Source organism: Cynocephalus volans, chromosome 6 (assembly GCF_027409185.1).
Source record: "Cynocephalus volans isolate mCynVol1 chromosome 6, mCynVol1.pri, whole genome shotgun sequence".
NCBI classification, from domain to species: domain Eukaryota; kingdom Metazoa; phylum Chordata; class Mammalia; order Dermoptera; family Cynocephalidae; genus Cynocephalus; species Cynocephalus volans.
Window position 1 is genome coordinate 113,247,567 of NC_084465.1, and position 19,324 is coordinate 113,266,890.

Consider the following 19,324-nt stretch of genomic DNA (forward strand, 5'->3'; position numbering starts at 1 on the left):
CAACAGACATGCTGACTACTGGGTGAGTGCCTGGTGCCTCTGGCACTGACCAGCTCAGGCCCAGCTGTGCAGCCCCAGGCAGGCCTCTCTGGCCACAACACTGCATCTTCCCCAGGGTGCCACAGGGGATGGCTCCTAGGATCTAGCTAGTTCCAGAAGCTGGCAGCCACCTCTTCTGGTTCTCATGGGTCCTGGGCCTGGCTCAGTCCCTCCTCTGGACTGTCTCTTAGACCCTGAGGAGAGGTGGGTGGAGACCTGGTTTTCCATCTCACTCTCAGGAGGTCAGCCCATAGGCCCTTACCACGTGGGAATGCTGAGGCTCAGAGAAGGGCTGCTACTTGCCCAAGATCCACAGCAAGACAGTGAGGTAAACTAGCATGACCATGAGCTCAAGCAGACTCTGCACCCCGCCAAGCCTTTCCTACCCACTTCTGGGCCTGGCTGGGGCTCCACACTGACTGGGCCAGCAGGAGCTGCTCCAAGGAATCCTCAGTGCCAGGCTTGATCTCCTAAGCCTGGGCCTGGCCATAGCCGAGTGGCTGAGATCAGTGCTTGCTCTAGCCTGTCATATGCCTCTGTCTCTGTCTCCCGGGGAACTCCTGACCCCGACAGGGAGGTGTCTCCCTATCTTCCCTGTGCCTCTGACACAGACCCCAGGGGAAGGCTCACTGTCTCCTTCCTTTTCCCCACCTGGGAAGTGGGTGGGGCGGGCATGGGGGTGGGAGGGATGGGAGGAAGGCCTTGTCTTTCATTGAGAGACAGTAATGAAGGCTACTCCACATTCCATGTCCCCCACCCTGGGGACACTGAGGTACATGAGAACTAGTCCCAGCATTGGAGGAGTTCTCAGTAAAGTGAGGGGACTACAGGGAAAGAGAAGGCACTGGGGCACAGTGATTGGTTCAGAGATTTAGCAAAAGGGCTATGGACCTAGAGATGGTGCTGCCACAGCAGATGGTTGGGAAACTGACTGGAGGGAGTGTCCTGAGGGATGAAGGTTGCAGGAACAGGGATAGTATGTGTAGGGGCCAAGAGTGGAGCGTGGACAGAGGGTGCATAACAGCTGTGTATAGGCTGAGAGCAGAAAACTAGAGAGCAGAGGCCAGAGTGTGGAGCATCTTATCTGAGGAGCGTGGGGACAGGGTGCCACTGGGGGATTTTTAAGATGACATGATCTTCTCCTCCCCACCGTGAACAGTGGTGATTTTCCAGGCCTGGAGCTCAGGAAAAAGAACTGGGCTGGAGGAGTTGGGTCTTAGCAGCTTGGCTGTAGCCATGGCCATGAATGCACGCACGCACCCAGGGAGAGTGGCAAAGTAGAAAAACGAGTGAAAGAAGAGGACCAGCAGAAGATAGTATGAGAAAAACCAGGAAAATGTAGCACCACAGGACCCAAGGGAAGTTTCCAGAAGAGAGTGGTCAACGTTAAATGCTCCACTGGCCAATCACAGGCAGTAGCCCTAGTTCTGTCTGAAACTGGTGAGTCCACCACTGATGCCAACATCTGCTCACCCCCAAGAGGATAGCCAAGGTCAGGGTTGGCCCAGGAGGAGCTTTTTGGCCTGCCTTTCCCCGTGGCCCAGTGTACCATAGCCTCTGAGACCACTAGGGCGACTGGGTTAGTAAGGACTCAAACCACCTGGGTGGAGCGGCCTGACCAACCATTAACGTAGGTCTTCCCAGCACAGGCTCATAGTAAAGCAACGTTTACTGAGAGTTTACTCTGTCCCAGCCACCGCATGAAGGCTTGCTCGACCCACTAAGATTTTGGGATCTTTATTACACTCGTTTGGGCTTGAGCTTGAGAAAGTGGCTTGACCCCCGACCTTACTATCAGTTATGAAGACCCACAAGGAGTTTTTAGTCCCTTTGATATGGAGATTGGCCTTTAGAGAAGATATCTAGGAAAGAGATGTGTGGTTACTTGCTTTTACTTAAGGAGCCCATGCGAAGGTGACTCCCGGGAAGGAGGGCAGTGCTCACAGAGGATTGGCTAACCTCCACCCCGGGCGCAGCGCTCTTCGGAGACTGGGCTTCTCCACGCGCGCAGATGACCGCGCCTCTATGATGCAATATCCTGCGTTTAACCCACTCTTGCCACCGCTGTTCTCGGCCGCAGCCACTTCCTCGGCGGCCCGATGTCTTCCACCTTCCCGGCCCGTGCCTCCGCGAGCGTGCCCACCACCGCCAACACTGCGCCCGAGGTCACCGTAGTCCACGCCTCAGTCTCCAGTCCGATCTGGTCCAGCTGCTGCGGCCCCGCCGAAACCCCGGGCGCCAGGTGGGGCCCGAAAGCGGACAAAGCCGCGAGTCCCCGCGAAGGCACGACCGCTGACAAGGTTCCGGGGTCCTGCGGAGGCACGGCTGCTGACAAGCCTGTGGCCGCTACCGAAACCATGGCCCTGGTTCCTGCTCCAGCACCAACCCCGGTCAGCACCGGCACTGGCGCCAGTTCCAGCACGGCCTCGGAAAAGGCTCGGTCCGTAGCGCCGATAGTGCGCTGAGCCCAGAGGCGCCGCTCAGCATGCGGCATAGTTCCGAGGACCCGGCCAGCCCGCGGCTGAGGCAGGTTGCAATGAAGGAAGTCACCCAACTGAGGTGTCTCGATCTGTGCGTCCGAGGGGTTGGGGCGGGTGAAGCCGTTGAGGAACGGCCCGCGGGGCTGGGTTCAATACCGCCTTTTACCAGTAAACGGGATAACCAGCTCCAGCCTCCGATAACCTTCTCCCATGTGCGAATAGGGACTACACTTCCCAGGATGCAGCCAAGGTTTCCCAGCGCCCCAGCAACCAATGCCTGCCGGGGGCGTGGACAGCCCGGCCGAGGGTCTGCAGCCTCCCTCCAGTACAGGATAGCTCAACTCCAGTGACTAGGACGTGTTGTCCCTGCAGACGCGCTCCCCAACAGGGCCGGTTAGGGATCCCTAATGGCCATGAGAGCTAAGCACAACTTAGCCTTGAGGTGTGCAGGAACGGAGTGGCATATTGGCGAAGGCCCCCTCCCAGACACATCGAGCCCGGTAAGTGCTGGATAGGTAGCAGCTAAAAACCGGGACTATATTTGGGGTATGAGGCTTAGCTATTCTGACCTAGGCCAAGGGTTGGATGTTTATTCGTAACAATTAGCCTATACAAGACATTTCTAGAGCAGAGGCTGTGGGTCCAAATAAGCCCCTGCACCTATTAGCAGCTCCACTTCCCAGGCCTCTCTGGGTGCTGCCTTCACAGCCCAAGCCTTTGCTTGGGCTGACAGCACAGGAGGCATTGTAGGGACAGGCTCAGTCACAGGGTGTTGGGTGAAGCTCTTCTACCTGGAATGATCGGAAGTTGGCCCAGTGGCTGGGGCTGGTCTGTCCCTTCCTCTCCTGGGAAGTTCCACCTCCACTGCAGTTAAGGCCACCAGGATGAAAGCAGGGTTAGGGCCAGGGATCCAGTGGAGCCTTGGGATGCATGAGGTGGGGATAAGTGGACGTAGAGATTGGGGAGGGGCCTGATTAGAAACTGATGATCTTGGTTCTGTACTCCTAAAATGAGGATGGTGACTGCAACTATACAGCTTCCCAGAGGAAGCAGGTGGTGCCCCCCAGGGGGTATCTCCTTCAGCCCTTAGCACAAGAGCCAGACCTAAGTGTCTACGGTACGCCACAGGACAGAAGCCTTGCCCAGGCCTGGGGGGGTGGAGGCAGGTGAAGAAAGTCTACCTGGGCCCCAGGGCCCAGTCAGCAAGAAGCTGAGGACCTGGCTCAGCCCTGATCCTCACTTCTGGGTATGTAGGCAGGTAGTTAGCCTCCTTTTGTGTGGGAGTTCACAGCCTGGGGAATATCCCCTTAGGGATAGGATGGGTCCACGGAGACAGGAGGAGAAAGGTTGGGGCCAGCTTCTGGGAAGCTCAGTTGAGTGCTCTGGGCGCCTTGGGCCTCCCATGGCAGACCTTTCCTATGGGGGTGGGTGTCCCCTAGCACATAGATCTGACCTTCAGGAAAAGATGGAACTGGGCTTGGCTGATCCCACTCCCACTAGCATGCACCAGAGCCCCCAAACCAACTAGGAGGGCCGGGGCTGGGCACATGGGGTCCAGAATGGAGGATAGGGCCACTGGACCTGGAGTAGGAAGGGGCTGGGGGCACAGCCCCCAGGGTCCATGGGTGTTCCAAAGTCCCTGAGTTTCGGGTTCAGCTGATGTAGACACGGTGGAAGTCATGGGCACCAAAGGCTGCGTTGCACTTGGGGCACTTCCTCTGGCGGGCCTCATAGCGGCCCCGCACACACTCGAAGCAGAAAACGTGGAAGCACTTGGTAAGGACTGCATCCTTCTTGCGGGTGTTACAGCAAGGGCAGGTCAACCGCGCCTGGGCCGGGCAAAGGCATCAGCTTGGGAACAACTCTAACAGTGCCCAGACCCCAAGCTGACAGCATGAGGTGGTCCAGGCTAAGCCCCCCACACAGCGGACTGTATCTAATCCTCGCCATAACCCTGGCAGGTGGGGATGAGAACACTATGTATGAGGAAAAAGTCTCAAAGCCACAAGAGAAAGTAGCAGGTTCTGGATTCTAACCAGAGCAGTGATGACATCACCTGTTCCCTCTCAAGGACAAAGACACACAGGCACAGCCTGGACTCTTCCGTCCTGGAACTTCACCTCTTGCCCCACTGGCTGTCTCTGGCAAAACCCCAATCCTGTCTAACTTCTCTTCATCTGCACCTGCTAAGTCACAGCTGGACATGGCAGTGCCACTAGAAATCTGCTATCTCTACCCTCAACTGGGTCCAGCCCTGGTACTACTGCCCAGAGACTTTGCTGTGGGTCCTGCCTTAGCCTGAGACCTCCCATCTGCCACCAGGAGAGTCTTGCCTCAAGACAGGAATTGCCTCAATTTAGCACTTCCCAACATTCCTCTTCTGGCCTGCCTGAAATCCCAGCCAGCCGGCCACCTCAGCAACCTCCTCAGCATCCATCCCTCTTCCCTTTCTCAGGACCCAATCCTCTGCACAGGCTCTAAAGTCTGTCTCTTCTTTACCTCATGGCTGCCTCCTGCTGCCTCTGCCCCTTCAAGACCCACTTGCTTCAAAGGGCTGTCTGATTACTGACTCGCCCTCACCCCTCCGCACTGAAGTGGTGAGAGTACCAGTGATCTGACCTCCATCCTCACCCCTGCCCAAGAACCATTCCCACCAAGACTGCTGAGTCCAGGGGGCATCTCTCATAGCTCAGTCCATCTTCCTTCTTCTCCACCAAGTCCCCTGCTCGCTCTCCTTCTTCACAGCCCACAGGCTTCCTCTGCCCATTGCTTAAGCTTTGAGTTTCCTAAGGGAAAGATGACCCCTGACCCTTCTCATACCACAGACCCTCCTGGGTGACCACAGTCGTACGTGGCTTCCACCTCTGCTGGCATTTCCCAAGCCCCTGTTCTCCAGCCCAGCCCTTTGCCTTGAGTACCTCCCCAGACAGTCTCCCGCCAAGTACCATGAGCACCACATTCTCAGCATCAATGCATTTCTACCAAAACCTGCTCCTCCAAAGTCTTCCTAACCCACTAAATGGTACTTGTCATCAACCCAGTTTCCCAAACCAGGACCCCAGGAGTCCTCCTCAGTACTTCCACTTCCCTCACTCCATGCATTTGATCCATCCCTGAGTCCAAGCAATTGTCTCCACAGTATCTCTTGAACCAATCTACTTATCTCCAATACTCTAAGCTAGCTAAATACTAGTTTTTGCTTCAATCTCTGCAATCGCTTAACAATTTCCCTGCTTCTAGTCTTCACCACTTCCAGCCCAAATCCAACAGCAGATCTGACCACGTCATTCTATTTAAACCCTTCGATGTCTCCACACCACCTACGGGATAAGCTGAGCTGCTCAACCTGGCTTACCACACCCTTCAGGATCTGATCCTGCACCACTTCTCCACATTCTCTCCTTCACCTCCAACATCCAGCTCTGTCCCTCCAGCACACCTCTTTCAGCTCAGGACCTCACCGCCTGCCTTCCCCTTTGCCTGAACCCTCTCATCCATTCCTCATGGCCAACCCTGACTCACTCCTCAGTGAGTCACCCCCTCACCCCTTGGGTGACATTCCTTCCAGGAAGCCTGCTGACCCCCAGAGCTGATTTAAGGGCTTCCCAAGAGTTCCCACAGCCCCTCTGGCCTCTCCCATCCTGGGATGGAAGAATTCCTTGGCTGCCTCCCCCAAGTGACTGTCAGTTTCAAGAGACTGAGACCAGATCTAGTTCTTAGCTCTGCCATAACCAGCCAGGCACTGTACCTGGCATATGGCATGTATACAACAGACAGACAGTTGTCTGACTCTACAACCAGTGTTCTGCCCACTTATTGCTGTCCTACCTTATTTCCAGGGTCCCAGACTACCCACTACAATTCTCGTCAACCCCTCATCTAAAATTCCTAGGTTGATGGGCCACAATTCAGCCCCACAGCCCCACCTTGTACTCCTTGATCTCCTCCTGGAGGATTTCGTCAGCGTCCGCATAAACCTCCACTTTCCTCTGCTTCTCCAGCTTGCGCCGCAGCCGTGAAATGTCCTCCTGGGGCAAGAGAGAGGCTAAGCTAAGTGCAAGGGTCCTCACCTTTGAAATGCTTGCCCCCAGGCCACATGGGTGACCCTGGCCCACTCAGCACTCCCCCCACACACCTGAGCCCTCTTGAGGTTGAAGCTCTCTTTCTCGCGAGCAGCCCGGCTCTCTGCCAGGCAGGGCTGGATCTCCCGCAGACGAGTCTGTACATGCTCCAGCTGCACCTTAAGGTCCTCAGCCAGCTGGGCTGCTTCCACAGCCTGAGGTGGTAGGACAGGAAGGAGGGAGACTCAAGCATGTGGAGCCATGGTCTACTGGTGCTTGTCTCAAATGTTCCAGTGACACCTGCAAGGAGCTGGTCCTGCCTCCTGACCCCTCAAGCTCTCACCTCCCTACTCTCCCTCCCGTTCCTGACACTTTCAGTCCCTCACCTGCATGATGCTCCCTCTGGTTTTTGAGCCTTCACTGGCACTTCTCTCTGCTCCCCTCAACTCCCCCAACACACATGCAGCTCCCTCAGGTCTCAGCTCATGTCCCCTCCTATTTTTTTTTACAGCACCTTAGTTTCCTTCATAATACTTACTGTGACCTTAATAGCATTTCCTTATTTGTGGGTTTACTGGCTTGCTATCTGTCCCTCAAGACTGGAAGTTCTAGCCTTGACTGGAAGGCAGGGACCCTCTTGTTCCCACTGTCTCTGCAGTGATCAGCATAAGGCCTAGTACATAGCAGGGGCGTAAAAAATACTGCTTAAATGAACTAACTGGAGTAGAAAAGAGCCCAATAGAGGAAATAAAATAAAAATCAATGTTAACCTTAGGCCTTTACCATCAGCTAGATATTTCTTATGTTTAATACAATTATACGATCGGGACCACCAACCCCACTTTATAGCTAACCAGTGAGTAGTGAAGATGCGGGTCCTACAGCCAAGGAGACTTGGACCCAAATCCCAGCTCCATTCTTTCCTGAGCAAATCAACTGACCTCCCTGAGCCTTAGTTTCCTCGCATATAAAATAGGGATAATAACAAAAACTATCTTGGTTCGTTGAGACTGAAACGTGACCAAGCATGTCAAGTCCTTGGCACAGGGTCTGGCACACAGTAAACATCTGGTACATGTGAACTGCCCCCTGAGAAGCAGCAAAGCGGGTCTTGCCCAGGCCACCCATGTAGGTTGCTTCCCCCCGGGCCAGCCGCACCTTCCTCTTATTGAGCTCCAGGGCTTGGCTGCGCAGCGTCAGCTCCTTCTCCACACCACCAAGGCTGCCCTGCAGGGCCCGTTCCTTGTCCTCCAGCTTCTGCACGGTCAGCAGCTGGGCATCCACCTGGGGGTGTGACAGACTCAGTGCTGCGAGCCGCCTCTCAGGTCCCCCTGCAAGACTGGGATGGCCATACCTGCGACTTGAGGCCAAGAACCTGCTCGCCCAGCTCATCCTTCTCCTCCCGCAGCAGCTTATGAATCTGGTTGGCCTTGATGCGCTCTGACATCAGCTTAAAGTTGGCATCGTCCTTTTCCCGTAACTGCTGTAACAGCCGCCCATTCTGCTCCTGCATGTCTTCAAAAGCCTGACCTGTCACATCCATCTCTGACAGTAGAGCTTCCTCCTCCTGCATCAAGCGGGCAGGGACAAGACAGAACATGGTAGGTGGATGGGATGGCCATGTGGGAATGACAAGAAAATGTGGCAAAGCAAACAACCACGGAGTGGACCTGGGCCAGCTAGGTGCCACATCTGCTAGTGAGTTAAGGGAATTCCAGTATTCAGATGCAAGGGGACCCTAAGGGGGTTGCACCTGCTTGGTGGCACCCAACTTGCGCTGCAGGTGTTCTATCTGCTCCTCTGCCTGCCGAATGCGCCGCAAGGCATCCTCATCTGCAATCTTCTTGCTCTCCCTTCGATCTCTCTCCTCCAATTCCCGGATACGGCTCCGTAGCTCATCAACCTACAGCCACAGGCAGGAGGGAGCTCTCTTGTCAATGCTTCCTGCTAACTTAGGGCTCTGCTCTGGACAGAAGCCCCTGGGCAGCCTCTCTGCATGCACCACAAGCCCTGCCTGCCCTCACCTCAGCCTTGGCCTTGCGTTCAGCTGCCATGAGCTGCACTTTATCCCGCTGCTCCTTGGGTGCTGACTTGTACATGTCCAACAGCAGTTTCATCTCCTTCTGGCTTTCCTGGGCCTTCCTGCGGGAGGAGGGTACAGGAGGAAGGCTTGGTGAGTTGGGCTGGAGGCCACTTGGCAGGGGGAGGAAGAAAACAGGAATAGGGCCTCACTTGAGCTCTGCTCGGAGACCCTTAAGGAGTTCCGACTCCTTCCTCTTGGCCTCCTCCACCTTGGCCTTCTCCCGATCAACCCTTGAGAGAGCCGAGGCTACAGGTGGGGGTCCCACACCAGGCCCTTCCCGTTCCCGAAGCTCCCGCTTGGGCCTGGCCTCAGGTTCTCGGCCCCGGGAGGAGGGGCCCTGGGCCCCAGGGGTTAGGGCTTGGGCATCCTCTTCAGAGGGGACCAGCTCCTCCTTCTTCACTGAGCAGGTAGCAGTGGTAGTGCCAGGCACAGAAGCCATCTCCTTTCTGCTGTCAGGAGTACCAACAGGGCCTGTCCCGCTCTCTTCTTTCCCTGGGGCTGGGGCACTGAGGCCAGAGTCTTCTGGGTGGCCCACATTGGGGATGGAGTGGGTAGAGCCACTGGCTTGGGCCCGGAGCTGCAGAGACAGAGAGGAACAGGGATGAGGGGAGATGGTGCTCACTGGGGTTAAACCAAGACTTTCCCCAGGCAGCTCCCTCCTCACCTTGCCAATCTCAGCCTGCACCTCTCGGAGCTTCCTCTTGTATCGCTGGGCATCCCCCTTGAGCTGGTGGTTGTGATTCTGGAGGCTGCTAATCAGGTGGCGCATCTCTCGGTTGATGGGCCCTGGGGGGAGGGTCCAGAAGTAAGGGTGTTGGACTGGTCCCTGTATTAGGGCCCCAACCCTTCAGTGGAGAAAGAGGCTAAGCCAGAGCCATCACTCCCATTAAACGAATGTCACTTTCTCAGTTACATTTCCCTGGCCTCCACATCCAAAATTGCAACACCCTTCTTATGATACTTCCTGTCTTCCTTTTCTGCTTTACTTTTCTTGGTATATCTATCATTACCTAACATACACGTACTATCTTTTTCTTTACTGTCTATCTTCCCCTACTGGAATGTTGCTCCACAATGGCAGGAATTCTTTGTGTTTTGTTCACTGGCATAACCTCAAAGCCTAGAACAGAGCTTTGCTCTCCCAACAACCCCTGTGTACGGTAGTGATGGATTCTGAAGCCCCAAACCAAGGACTTTCCTAAGGGCTACCAGGCAAGTGGCAGAAAATCTTTGTAAAAATGAGTATCTTGAAGAAACACTGTTAAGGCCAGAGAACCAGATAGGGCCAACAGTTCATTTCCTGGCTACATGTGCTCCGTCAACCACCATAGCTGGTAGCGACCCTCACTGTGCCTGAGTGCAGTCCCCATTTTCTACAGGGAGCTGAGGCTCTGCAAAAGGAAGGGGCTTCACCTCTTGCATCTGGATAAGCAGCAGCCCCATACCAGGGGCCAGCACTCCCAGATAAGGCCCCACCTCCACCCTATCCTCACCACATACCCGCCTGCTCGTTGGCTGCCAGGTTCTGTTCAAACTCGATGCGCAGCATCTCGTACTCCTTGCGTACCTGGGCCAGCGTATCCTCCAGCTGGATAACCTCCGTGCGCAGCTTCTTCTGCAGCCCCAGCTCGTCACTCTATGGTTGAGGCATTAAGGACTCGCACAACACCTCAGCCCAACCTCAGGCCTCAGTGCCTTATGAAGAATCTATTCCCAAGGGACCCCTGGTGGGCACACAGGGCCTCTTAAGTCCACGAACAGCTCAACGCTAAGGGTCTAGCCCTCACCCCCAGCCCCTGCCCCTGTTCCAGGGCCATACCTCCATGTGCTCAATGTGTCGCAGGTGGGAGTTCTTGGTGGCCAGCAGCAGCCCCCGGGCCTCATCCAGCTGGGTCTTCACTTGCAGAGACTCATTGTAGAGCAGTGAGAACTGGGCCTGCAGCATGCGGTACTCCCCTGTCTCCCGCACCACCTCCTCAGGAAGGCTCCGCAGGGCCACCTAACAGACAAGGATGCCCAAAAGGAATCAGCGAGAGGATTCAGTTACCTTGTAGGCCCAGGCCCTCTCAGGCCCAACCACAGCCCACCTTGAGGCGCTCGTTGGTCCTCACAGCCCCCTGAAGTTCTGCCTGCAGCTTCTCTAGCTCTGCCATGCGGCTGTTGGCCAATTCCTGGTTTTCCTCCAACTCTGCATTCAGCATCTCAAACTAAGGAGGAGAAGAGCAATGGCAGGCAGGGCCAGGTCAGGTGGCATGCTTCCCTCACATCCCACCATGCACTCCACCCACACTCCCCTGTGTAGGGCAGTGATGGATTCTGAAGCCCCGAAACAAGGACGTTCCTAAGGGCTCCCAGGCAAGTGGCAGAAAATTCAATACTGCATGCTCAGTGTGAGGAATTGACAAGGAGTCAGGGAAGCATTCCTGGAAGAACTGAAGAGCCGGTAAAGGAATAACCGGGTACAGTGACCCCTAGAATGCCAATGACTCTAACATAGTTTACCTAGCATATCATAACATTTATCTCTTTTCAATGCTTTTTCTTTGTGATACTTACAACCAACTGATGCACTACCTTATTTATTTCTCATCTGCTCCTCCAACTAGAACCTAAATTCCACAGAAGCTTTGATTTTTTTCTCTTGTTCTCTCCAATATGCCTAGTGCTTAGCACTTCATGTTCTGAAATTATTTACCAAATAAGAATATGAATGAATGAAAGACCAGCAGGAATGACAGGGAAGGGCCTCAAAGGTAAATGTTTGTTCCTAATCCTGAGGAGAATTTCAAAGATGGAAAAGAGAAAAGGTCATGGGAAGAACTGAGAGGAATGACACTGCTCACCTTCTGCATGCTGAGTGTGATCTGGCCCCCCTGGAAGCCTGACGAGCTTCCAGACACATAGTAGCCAGAGTTAAGCTGTGGAAAGAAGACAGATTATGGATGTGGAGGGGAGAAGCTAGGGCCCTAAGTGCCCAGTCTATCTCCATCTGCCCCAGCACCCCAGCCTTACCTGCTCCAAGGCCTCTGCTAAGTGCTTATTGAGCTTCTGCTCTCGCTTACGCAGCTTCTCAATGTCCCACTGCAGGTCCTCCACCGTTGTCTCCATCTCTAGAACTTTGGTCTCTGCTGATGTCACTTTATCCTGGAGCTCAGAGTACTGGGGGCAATGCAGGGCACAGATGCATGGATGGGGGACTTGGTTCCCTGAGATCCTTGGGTGCCCATCTAACCCAAACCCTACCCTGGTTCTAACCCCATCCCAAAAGCCCCTGGCTCCCACCTCCAATGAGATGCGATGGTGCTTCTCCTGTAGCTGGGTGGCCAAGTCCTGTAGCCGCCGGTTCTCACGGCCCAGCTCCCGGGTATGTGCCCGAGCCGCCTCACTGGGGGGCTCACTGTCTCCTGGGAAGGGAGGGCCCAGGTAAGAGCCAAGCCCAGGGCAATGGGGCAAAGTACTAACTCATTCTGGAGTCTGCTATGTGCCCAGTATGATCCACCAGCTGTCTTGCCAATTTCTCATGACAAAGCCCGGAGTCTTTATCCTCACTGTACAGAGGAGGAAACCAGCTCAGAGAGGGGAACCATTTACCCAGAATGCCCATGCTAGGGTGGCACAACTAAGGCTGGGAAAACGCTGTCAACTTGCAAATCCTGGGCACTAGCTGCTATGCCTCATGGATCAGCAACTGCCACCAAGGTTTGTGCAAAGTGCTCCAGAGAGGTCTCTACCCAGGAGGGGCTGGCCCTACCAGCATTAACTCCTCCATTCCACGGCTCTAGAGTTCAGGAATCAAAGCTGGAATCCCTGTCATCAGCCTACCCTCCTGAGAATATGGCTGATTTATACCTTGAGGAATTTTGGCTACCTTTGGTCTTACGGCACTAGGGGAATTGGGCAGGGGGTGCCATAAGAATCCAGGTGGGGATGGACACCTCTGGGGTAGGAGTACAAAGGACTAACCTTGGCTGTATACTCGCTGACAGAGTTCCTCCACCCGGCGTTGTAGGCAGTCTGAGGCCTCTACCACATGGGACACAGCTGCCTTGGAGAACTCCATGCGGCCCTGTAGCTGCAGCTCCACCTCCTCACTGCTGCTGGCACCCAGTGCCACCACAAACGCCAAGGCTGGCTCACTGAGAGGGGGCCGCAGTTGCATCGGCAGGGGCTCTGGAAGGGATGAACAGACTCTCACAACGATAGCAGCAGCAGCAGTTACCACCACTCTGTACCAAATTCCAGACTGAGCCCTTCACCACTCCATGGCTCACTCAATACAAGCTGTAGAGCACTGTTATCCCCATCTCAAAAGTGAAACAACTGGGGTTCAGGGAGGAAAAGTAAATTCCTGAAGGTTGACGAGCTGCCAAATCACTTCCTCAGGGAAGCCTCCTCTACCTTCCCAATCCAAATTAGAACCACACACACATGCAAACACATTTATTCTCTTTCAGGAGCCCCAATACTTTCCACTTGTTATAGTTTATAACCTACTTATTATGGTTTATGATCATTTCCTCCCTGAAAACAAAAACACTTTCTGCCTATCTTTGATTCCTGAGTCTAGAACAGTGCCAAGTACCAAGTCAACACATAACACTTTTTTGAACTAAACAGATGTCAAAACACAAACTGCAGTATGAATCAAATTAGTAGAATTCCAAAGCCTGTGTTCTTACCCATTGCACTCTGCTGTTCAAACATGAAATCAATTTTTTGTGAGGTGGGAGGGGGTGAGGCAGAGAATTCAAGAGCCCAATATCAAAGTCCCCTCCTCCCCAGGACATTTCGCAGAACTTAAGCTCCCCAGATTTTAGGGCTCTGGCCCTACCCCTCAGGTCCGAAGTCCCTGGCTCTGTGAGAGGGGTCCCAACACGTGTTGGCCCCTCCTGGGTCCCAGGTGCCTCTATCCCTGGCTCCACCTGGTTCTCATGACATCGGAGAAGGGCTTCCACAGTTTCATCCAGCTGAAAAGAGAAAGCACCAAAAATGTTACAAATCCCTCGGTGCTTTCCAGCATGATACTCTTTTCCCAGCAGGAGATTCTGAGGATTGGCAACTGAATCAAGACCAGGTCTTGGAAAGCAAAGGACATCCACCTGGGCCCAGTAGCGGTTGACGATGAGGAGTGTGGCATCATCTGTGGCCTGCCGCTTCTCCAACTTCTCAATTCGTTCTCGCAGTTCATCTTCACAAGCCTGTCGCTGTTCCAACCGCTCTGCCAATTTTTTGTTCTTGAACTGCAGAACTTTCAGATCCATCTCTTCCTACCAAGGGAAACAAAGGCGCGAGGAGAGGATCAAGCACGACTCAGAAACCAATCACAAAGAGAGACAGAGGAAGAGAGCAACTGGACTGGATGAGAGACGAGGGTATTCCCAGACTAACTGCTAACAGGTTTTTTAAATTTGCTTTTTAAAAAGATGACCAGTAACACGATCTTTACCCTTGACTCGGTGTTGTCAGCACCACGCTCTCCCTAGTGAGCTAACCTGCTATCCCTACATAGGGATCGGAACCCGTGGCCTTGGTGTTACCAGCACCACACTCTCCCAAGTGAGCCACGGGCCGGCCCACTGCTAACAGGTTTTCAAAGAGGCTCAGACACCCACAAAGAAAGCGTCTTGGTTGTGAGGAGACTCACATTCTGCTTCTGCCTCTGTCCCTTCCTTAACTCTGAAGTCTTTGACAAATCATGCACCCTCTGGGAACCTGTTTTCCTATATGCAAAGCGAAGACAGACGTGGTGTTCTTGTTTTCCTTCAACAGAGTGTTCTGTGAAATGGACCTTGCCACGTTTGGGGAACTGGGAGTAAGATTCTGGACGGTTTGGGTCGAAAACAGAGATAGAGTCTGCCAAGTTCAGAGGGCTAGGGCAGAAGCCCACGAACCGTGGAAGAAATGCCCCCGAGACGAATGGGCTCGATAAGAGTGGTGGTGGTCTTCTCCTCGCGGCTCGATTTCTTCTCTGGAGGCCCTGAGCCCCCGTCGCCTGCGGCGCGTTTGTTGCCGGGCCCAGACATGGCAGCGGCGGCGAGAAGCAGCGGCGCAGGGTCCCCCGAGGGGCGTCAGGAGGGCGGAGGCGGCACTTCCGTCACCTGTAGAAGACAGAAAGCACAGACGTGGAAGCGGCCGGTGCTCCCCAGCCCGGAACCCCAGCAGCCCCATACACACCCGCCGGCTGCCGCCCCGGGGCCCTTACCGGCAGCAGGGTCAGCGTAACGCCGCCATCTTGGATCTCACCGGATATCAACGGCCCCCGGCACCGGGCGCAGGCGCCAGAGGCAGCGACGGATGTGGCGAACCTTCTCCACTTCTTGCTCCTATTGGTCGCGTTTGGTCCCGCCCCTGGGGTCTTTCGGCTTCTTCCTGAACACCTCCTCTTTCTCTCAGTGATTGGCCAGTAGGCAGTTCCCATGGTAACTGACACCGCACTGCCACTTCCCAACCCTGAGGACTTCGCGGGCCCTGCCATCCGCACCTCCACGAGCGGGCACCCGGGTGGGCACGTGCACCCTATGCGCACGCGCGTCCGCCTCTCCCTGATTGGCGTGTGCCTGCACTTTCTCCCTTCCTTCCTTCACAAGCCCCCTTAGCAACGGTCGCTGCTGAAACAGAGGGAGACGTCCCGGCGGATTGGCTGAAGCGTCGCGGATGGGCCAAGCCTTGGCAGTCGCTGCCCGAGAACTTCCCGTCCCAGAACCGAGGAGGGACAGCGCTTGCGGTGGCCCGCGACACGGAGCGGGGAGATGATCAGCCAGAAGTTCAGCCAGTTCCTGGGAGTGCGGGTGCAGTCTGAGCTTGAACAGCCCTCCGAACTGCGGCGGGAGCCGGAGAAGGGGCTCAGCTCAGTGGGCGAATCGGCCGCGCGGATGGGAACAGGAGTGCGGGCCGGCTTGGCGGCAGCCTTGGCGCTGGCTTCCGTGGGAGCGGATGACGATCCTGGCGCCAACTTGTTCCCGGTGAGAGCGGGACAGAGTGGTCCGCTCGTGAATATTTACAAAGGGGTTCCGGGGCAGGGCGCCATCGCCATTATGTTTACTAACGTTCCGACGATTCTCGGGCTGCCTATTGTTTAGAGAGGTAGGGGCTGTGTGATCCGCACTGTTAATGTGCTCTTGAATAATACTTACGGCCTGCTGGAGCCCAGCCCTGTCCGCGTTGCTCGTACATAGTTCTTGAAATGAGAAGGCAAGTTACAGCGCGTTCTCAGGCCCGCTGGAGATTCGCGATAGGCCAGGGACTAGGGGCCAGATACAAAACAGCTCTGCCTTCCCCAATCCACTTTCTCTCCGCAGCCGCCACCGCCCCAGCCCCGGATCTGCATGTGGTGAGTGTGGGAGCCCCAGGGGAAAGTTACACTTCACACTTGCATTATTCTTTTAGTGCCTCCCTAACAGTCCTGTCCAGCAGCCAGGGCATCGCCTTTTTACAGATGAGGAGACTGAGGCTCAGGCATGCAGTTACTCAAGGTCATTAGAAGCCAGCTTTTCAGCCTCCCCAGTCCAAAAAAGGCAGTTTGTAAAGAGATGTAAATGATATCGTAGGTGCTATGGAGCACTGTATAAACGGGGACACTGAGGCCCATGGGGAGGACTTAACCAAGGTCATACAGCAAAGTAATGGCAGAGCAGAGACAAGAACTCAAGTTTGCTAATCCAAGGCTTTATAAATAGAGAGGATCATAAGAGTTCATTTAGGCCATACCACTCATTTACAGATGAAGAAAGTGAGGTCCGGCAAGGGAAGTGACTTGCCTAAGGTCACACAGCAAGTTAGTAAAAAAGCCAAGCCTCAAAAACTCGGGTCTCCTCATCCCCAGTCTGATGCTCTAGCCTTCATAGACCTGTCATGAGACTAATGTGTAACAGCCACCAATACTTTTCTTTTCTTACAACAGGAAGTACCTGGACATCCATTCCATGCACCAGCTGGAGAAGACAGCCAGCATTGAGGAGATGAGGGAGTATGGGACTGAGCAGGGAAGGGAAAAAGAACTCTTGGGGAAGGCTGAGGGGGTGGGTTGGGAAGACATGAGGAATGGCTGGCTCTAAAGCATGTGGTGAGTGTGGGGTGAGGAGGGGAGGTTCCTGTTGTCACTCACTCCTTCCTTCTCCCTCCCAAGGGTGCTGGCTGAGCTGTTGGAGCTAGGCCATCCTGAGCAGAGCCTGCGGGATGCCATCACCCTGGACCTCTTCTCCCATGCACTCATCTTCTGCCGCCAGCAGGGCTTCTCACTGGAGCAGACATCAGCGGCTTGTGCCCTGCTCCAAGACCTTCACAAGGCCTGTGTTGGTGAGAGGGAGGCAGCTACAAGAAGGTTTGAGCCCCAGGGAGAGGAGGCAGCTGGGTTGGCTGGCATAAAGGACTATGGGAAGCAGAAGTAGGGGGATTACCCCTGAAATATTTGTTTTGTCATTACTAGCAGTAGTGTCACATACAAGTTATTGCCTTGGACATCCTGTTCCCTGGAGGGAACAAAAGGATATGGCATTAATTTTATGGGACTGTTCTCAGAAATAAAAGATGTAAATATATGTATAGTACTCATAAAATAGCTCCTGCTTCCCCACCCCCACTCCCTTTTATTCCTGGACTGATTTTCTTCAAAACGTTTAACAATAACTCAAAATTATATATTTCTTGGTTTATTGTATGTAACTTCCACTAGAATATAAGTTTCATAAGGCAGGACTAGTGTGTCTTGTTTGGAGCCTAAAACAGTACATACTGGGCACTCAGTATTTGTTGAGTGAATTAAGGAAACGAGCTGGGACTTAAACTTAGATCTGTCCACCTGTGAAGCTCATGCTCCTCAAGTAGCTGCTGAGTGAGTGAAACGAATGAATGATGGGCCAGCCCGTGGCTCGCTCGGGAGAATGTGGTGCTGATAACACCAAGGCCACAGGTTTGGATCCCATATAGGGATGGCCGGTTAGCTCACTGGGTGAGCATGGTGCTGACAACACCAAGTCAAGGGTTAAGATCCCGTTACCGGTCATCTTTTTTAAAAAAAAAGAAAGAAAGAAACTAATGAATGATTATCAGGGAGGGGACTCATGGCTTTGTCTCACTTCCCCGACCAGCAACCCCCTTGGGCAACGTGGAGGAATGCTACCGCTACTTCACCAGTGTTCTTTTTTGCCATGGAGTCAGGGTCAGTTTGCCTGGAACAGAACTTTCTTCCTCCCCCAGATAAGGTCTAGCCCAGTCTCCCTCCTCTCTCACACACACCCTCATCTTCTTCTCAAGGCCACAGTGGGCTCTCCCTGCTCTTAGACTGCTGGGCTCTTGGAGGAAAGGCCAGGGCTTCAAGGTAGTCAGTGCTCTAACTCCCAGTCATCACCACAGCGGCCCCCCTTCAGCATCGACCTCTTCAAGGAGGAACAGCTGCTGGCCATGGCAGACTATGTGGTCAACACCTACTTTCGCCACTTCAAGCTCTACAAATATGTCTTCACGCCCCAGGTACTGGGCTACAGATTACAAGAGGCCATCCCTCATCTCCCCCTCTCCCTCAGTGCAGGTGCCCTCCTCTTAGTCTCCCTCTTCCTCTCTTCCCAGGTGCAGCTGGATCTATCTTTGACTTACATGGGGCTACAGCCACCTGAGGTCTGGCCAGAGGGTAAGATGGGTAAGAGAGAGTGCTGGGGCTAGGGGTGGGCTAGGGCTGGGGCTGAGGCCTCTTCCTGCTTCTGGCTTGCAGAGAAAGAAGGCAGCGAGGAGGAGGAGGAGCAGGCAGTCACCCCACAGGAGAAGGAATTGGAGACAGTGGCCCAGCCAGAGCAAGAGCCAAGTGAGGATCTGGAGGGGTTAGGGTGCCCAGTGACTCTAAGCAGGTGTAAAATGAAGGGTTTGGACCACCATCAGGACTTCAGACTTTTTGTTTATAGTTATGGTGTCCTTTCTCCGAATGATTCCCTATGCAGAAGGCCAAGATGACAAATAGATAAAAGCACAGCTGCTCAGGGTGGGGCAGAAGAGGTGGCTCCAGAAAGAGAATGAATAGAAAACCATTGACAATAATAGCCAGCACATATTTGGCAATAAGTGCAGCAGACATGCCCTGTTCTTAAGCATTTTACATATATGAATTCATTTAATCCTCCCTCAAACCTACATGCTAGGTGTCATTATTATTCACATTTCACAAGAGGAAACTGAGGCACAGAAAGGGACACACACATAACCTGCATAAGGTCACACAGCTACTAAGTAACAAATCAGAATTTGTCCAGCACAGCCACTCTGCCCAACTGTCTGTCACAGAAGGCTGGCTGACATTTCCTAAATTGAAGCAACACTGCCACCTGTGAACCCCCAGGTGCACCTTGGGGATTGTGTTCACCCAGCTAGATACAGTCTCTCATTCCCAGATGGCAGCTCTCCTGACCCACCTCTGCCTCCCTGACCCTGCAGGTCAGGTCTGTGTCCTCCGAGCCTACATCAAGACCCAGCTGAACAAGGAGCTGGGGCAGCTGCAACAGCTGGTTGAGGAGCAGCTGAAGGCCAGCGAGGAAAGGCTCAGCAGCAAGTTGACCGCACTAGAGCGACCCTTTCAGCCACCTCCGAGCAAAGGCAAGAACAAGACTAAGTGATCCCCAGCATTTTCTCTAATAAAGGCGTTGGCCAGAGCAGCCCCATCCCTGCCTCTGTCCCCC

At 54.2% G+C, this 19,324-nt stretch overlaps 2 protein-coding genes across 2 annotated transcripts; one reads left to right on the forward strand and one right to left on the reverse strand.

Annotated features, from left to right (window-relative positions):
• Window positions 1-1,915: 1,915 nt before the first annotated feature.
• On the reverse strand, window positions 1,916-14,944 carry RNF40 (ring finger protein 40). Its single transcript, XM_063099463.1, has 20 exons — window positions 14,866-14,944; window positions 14,555-14,761; window positions 13,763-13,930; window positions 13,495-13,630; window positions 12,627-12,833; window positions 11,946-12,067; window positions 11,676-11,822; window positions 11,507-11,581; window positions 10,751-10,870; window positions 10,483-10,662; window positions 10,164-10,299; window positions 9,328-9,449; window positions 8,813-9,240; window positions 8,605-8,722; window positions 8,334-8,483; window positions 7,935-8,147; window positions 7,739-7,864; window positions 6,655-6,795; window positions 6,446-6,547; window positions 1,916-4,348 (listed from the first exon to the last, which is right to left on the reverse strand). Exons 2-20 carry the CDS (start codon window positions 14,684-14,686, stop codon window positions 4,172-4,174), a joined length of 3,000 nt encoding a protein of 999 aa, XP_062955533.1. The 5' UTR covers window positions 14,687-14,761; window positions 14,866-14,944; the 3' UTR covers window positions 1,916-4,171.
• A 358-nt stretch (window positions 14,945-15,302) lies between these two features.
• On the forward strand, window positions 15,303-19,306 carry CFAP119 (cilia and flagella associated protein 119). Its single transcript, XM_063099926.1, has 9 exons — window positions 15,303-15,625; window positions 15,962-15,993; window positions 16,564-16,629; window positions 16,789-16,958; window positions 17,750-17,820; window positions 18,015-18,131; window positions 18,228-18,288; window positions 18,370-18,459; window positions 19,083-19,306. Exons 1-9 carry the CDS (start codon window positions 15,413-15,415, stop codon window positions 19,259-19,261), a joined length of 999 nt encoding a protein of 332 aa, XP_062955996.1. The 5' UTR covers window positions 15,303-15,412; the 3' UTR covers window positions 19,262-19,306.
• The last annotated feature ends 18 nt before the right edge of the window (window positions 19,307-19,324 follow it).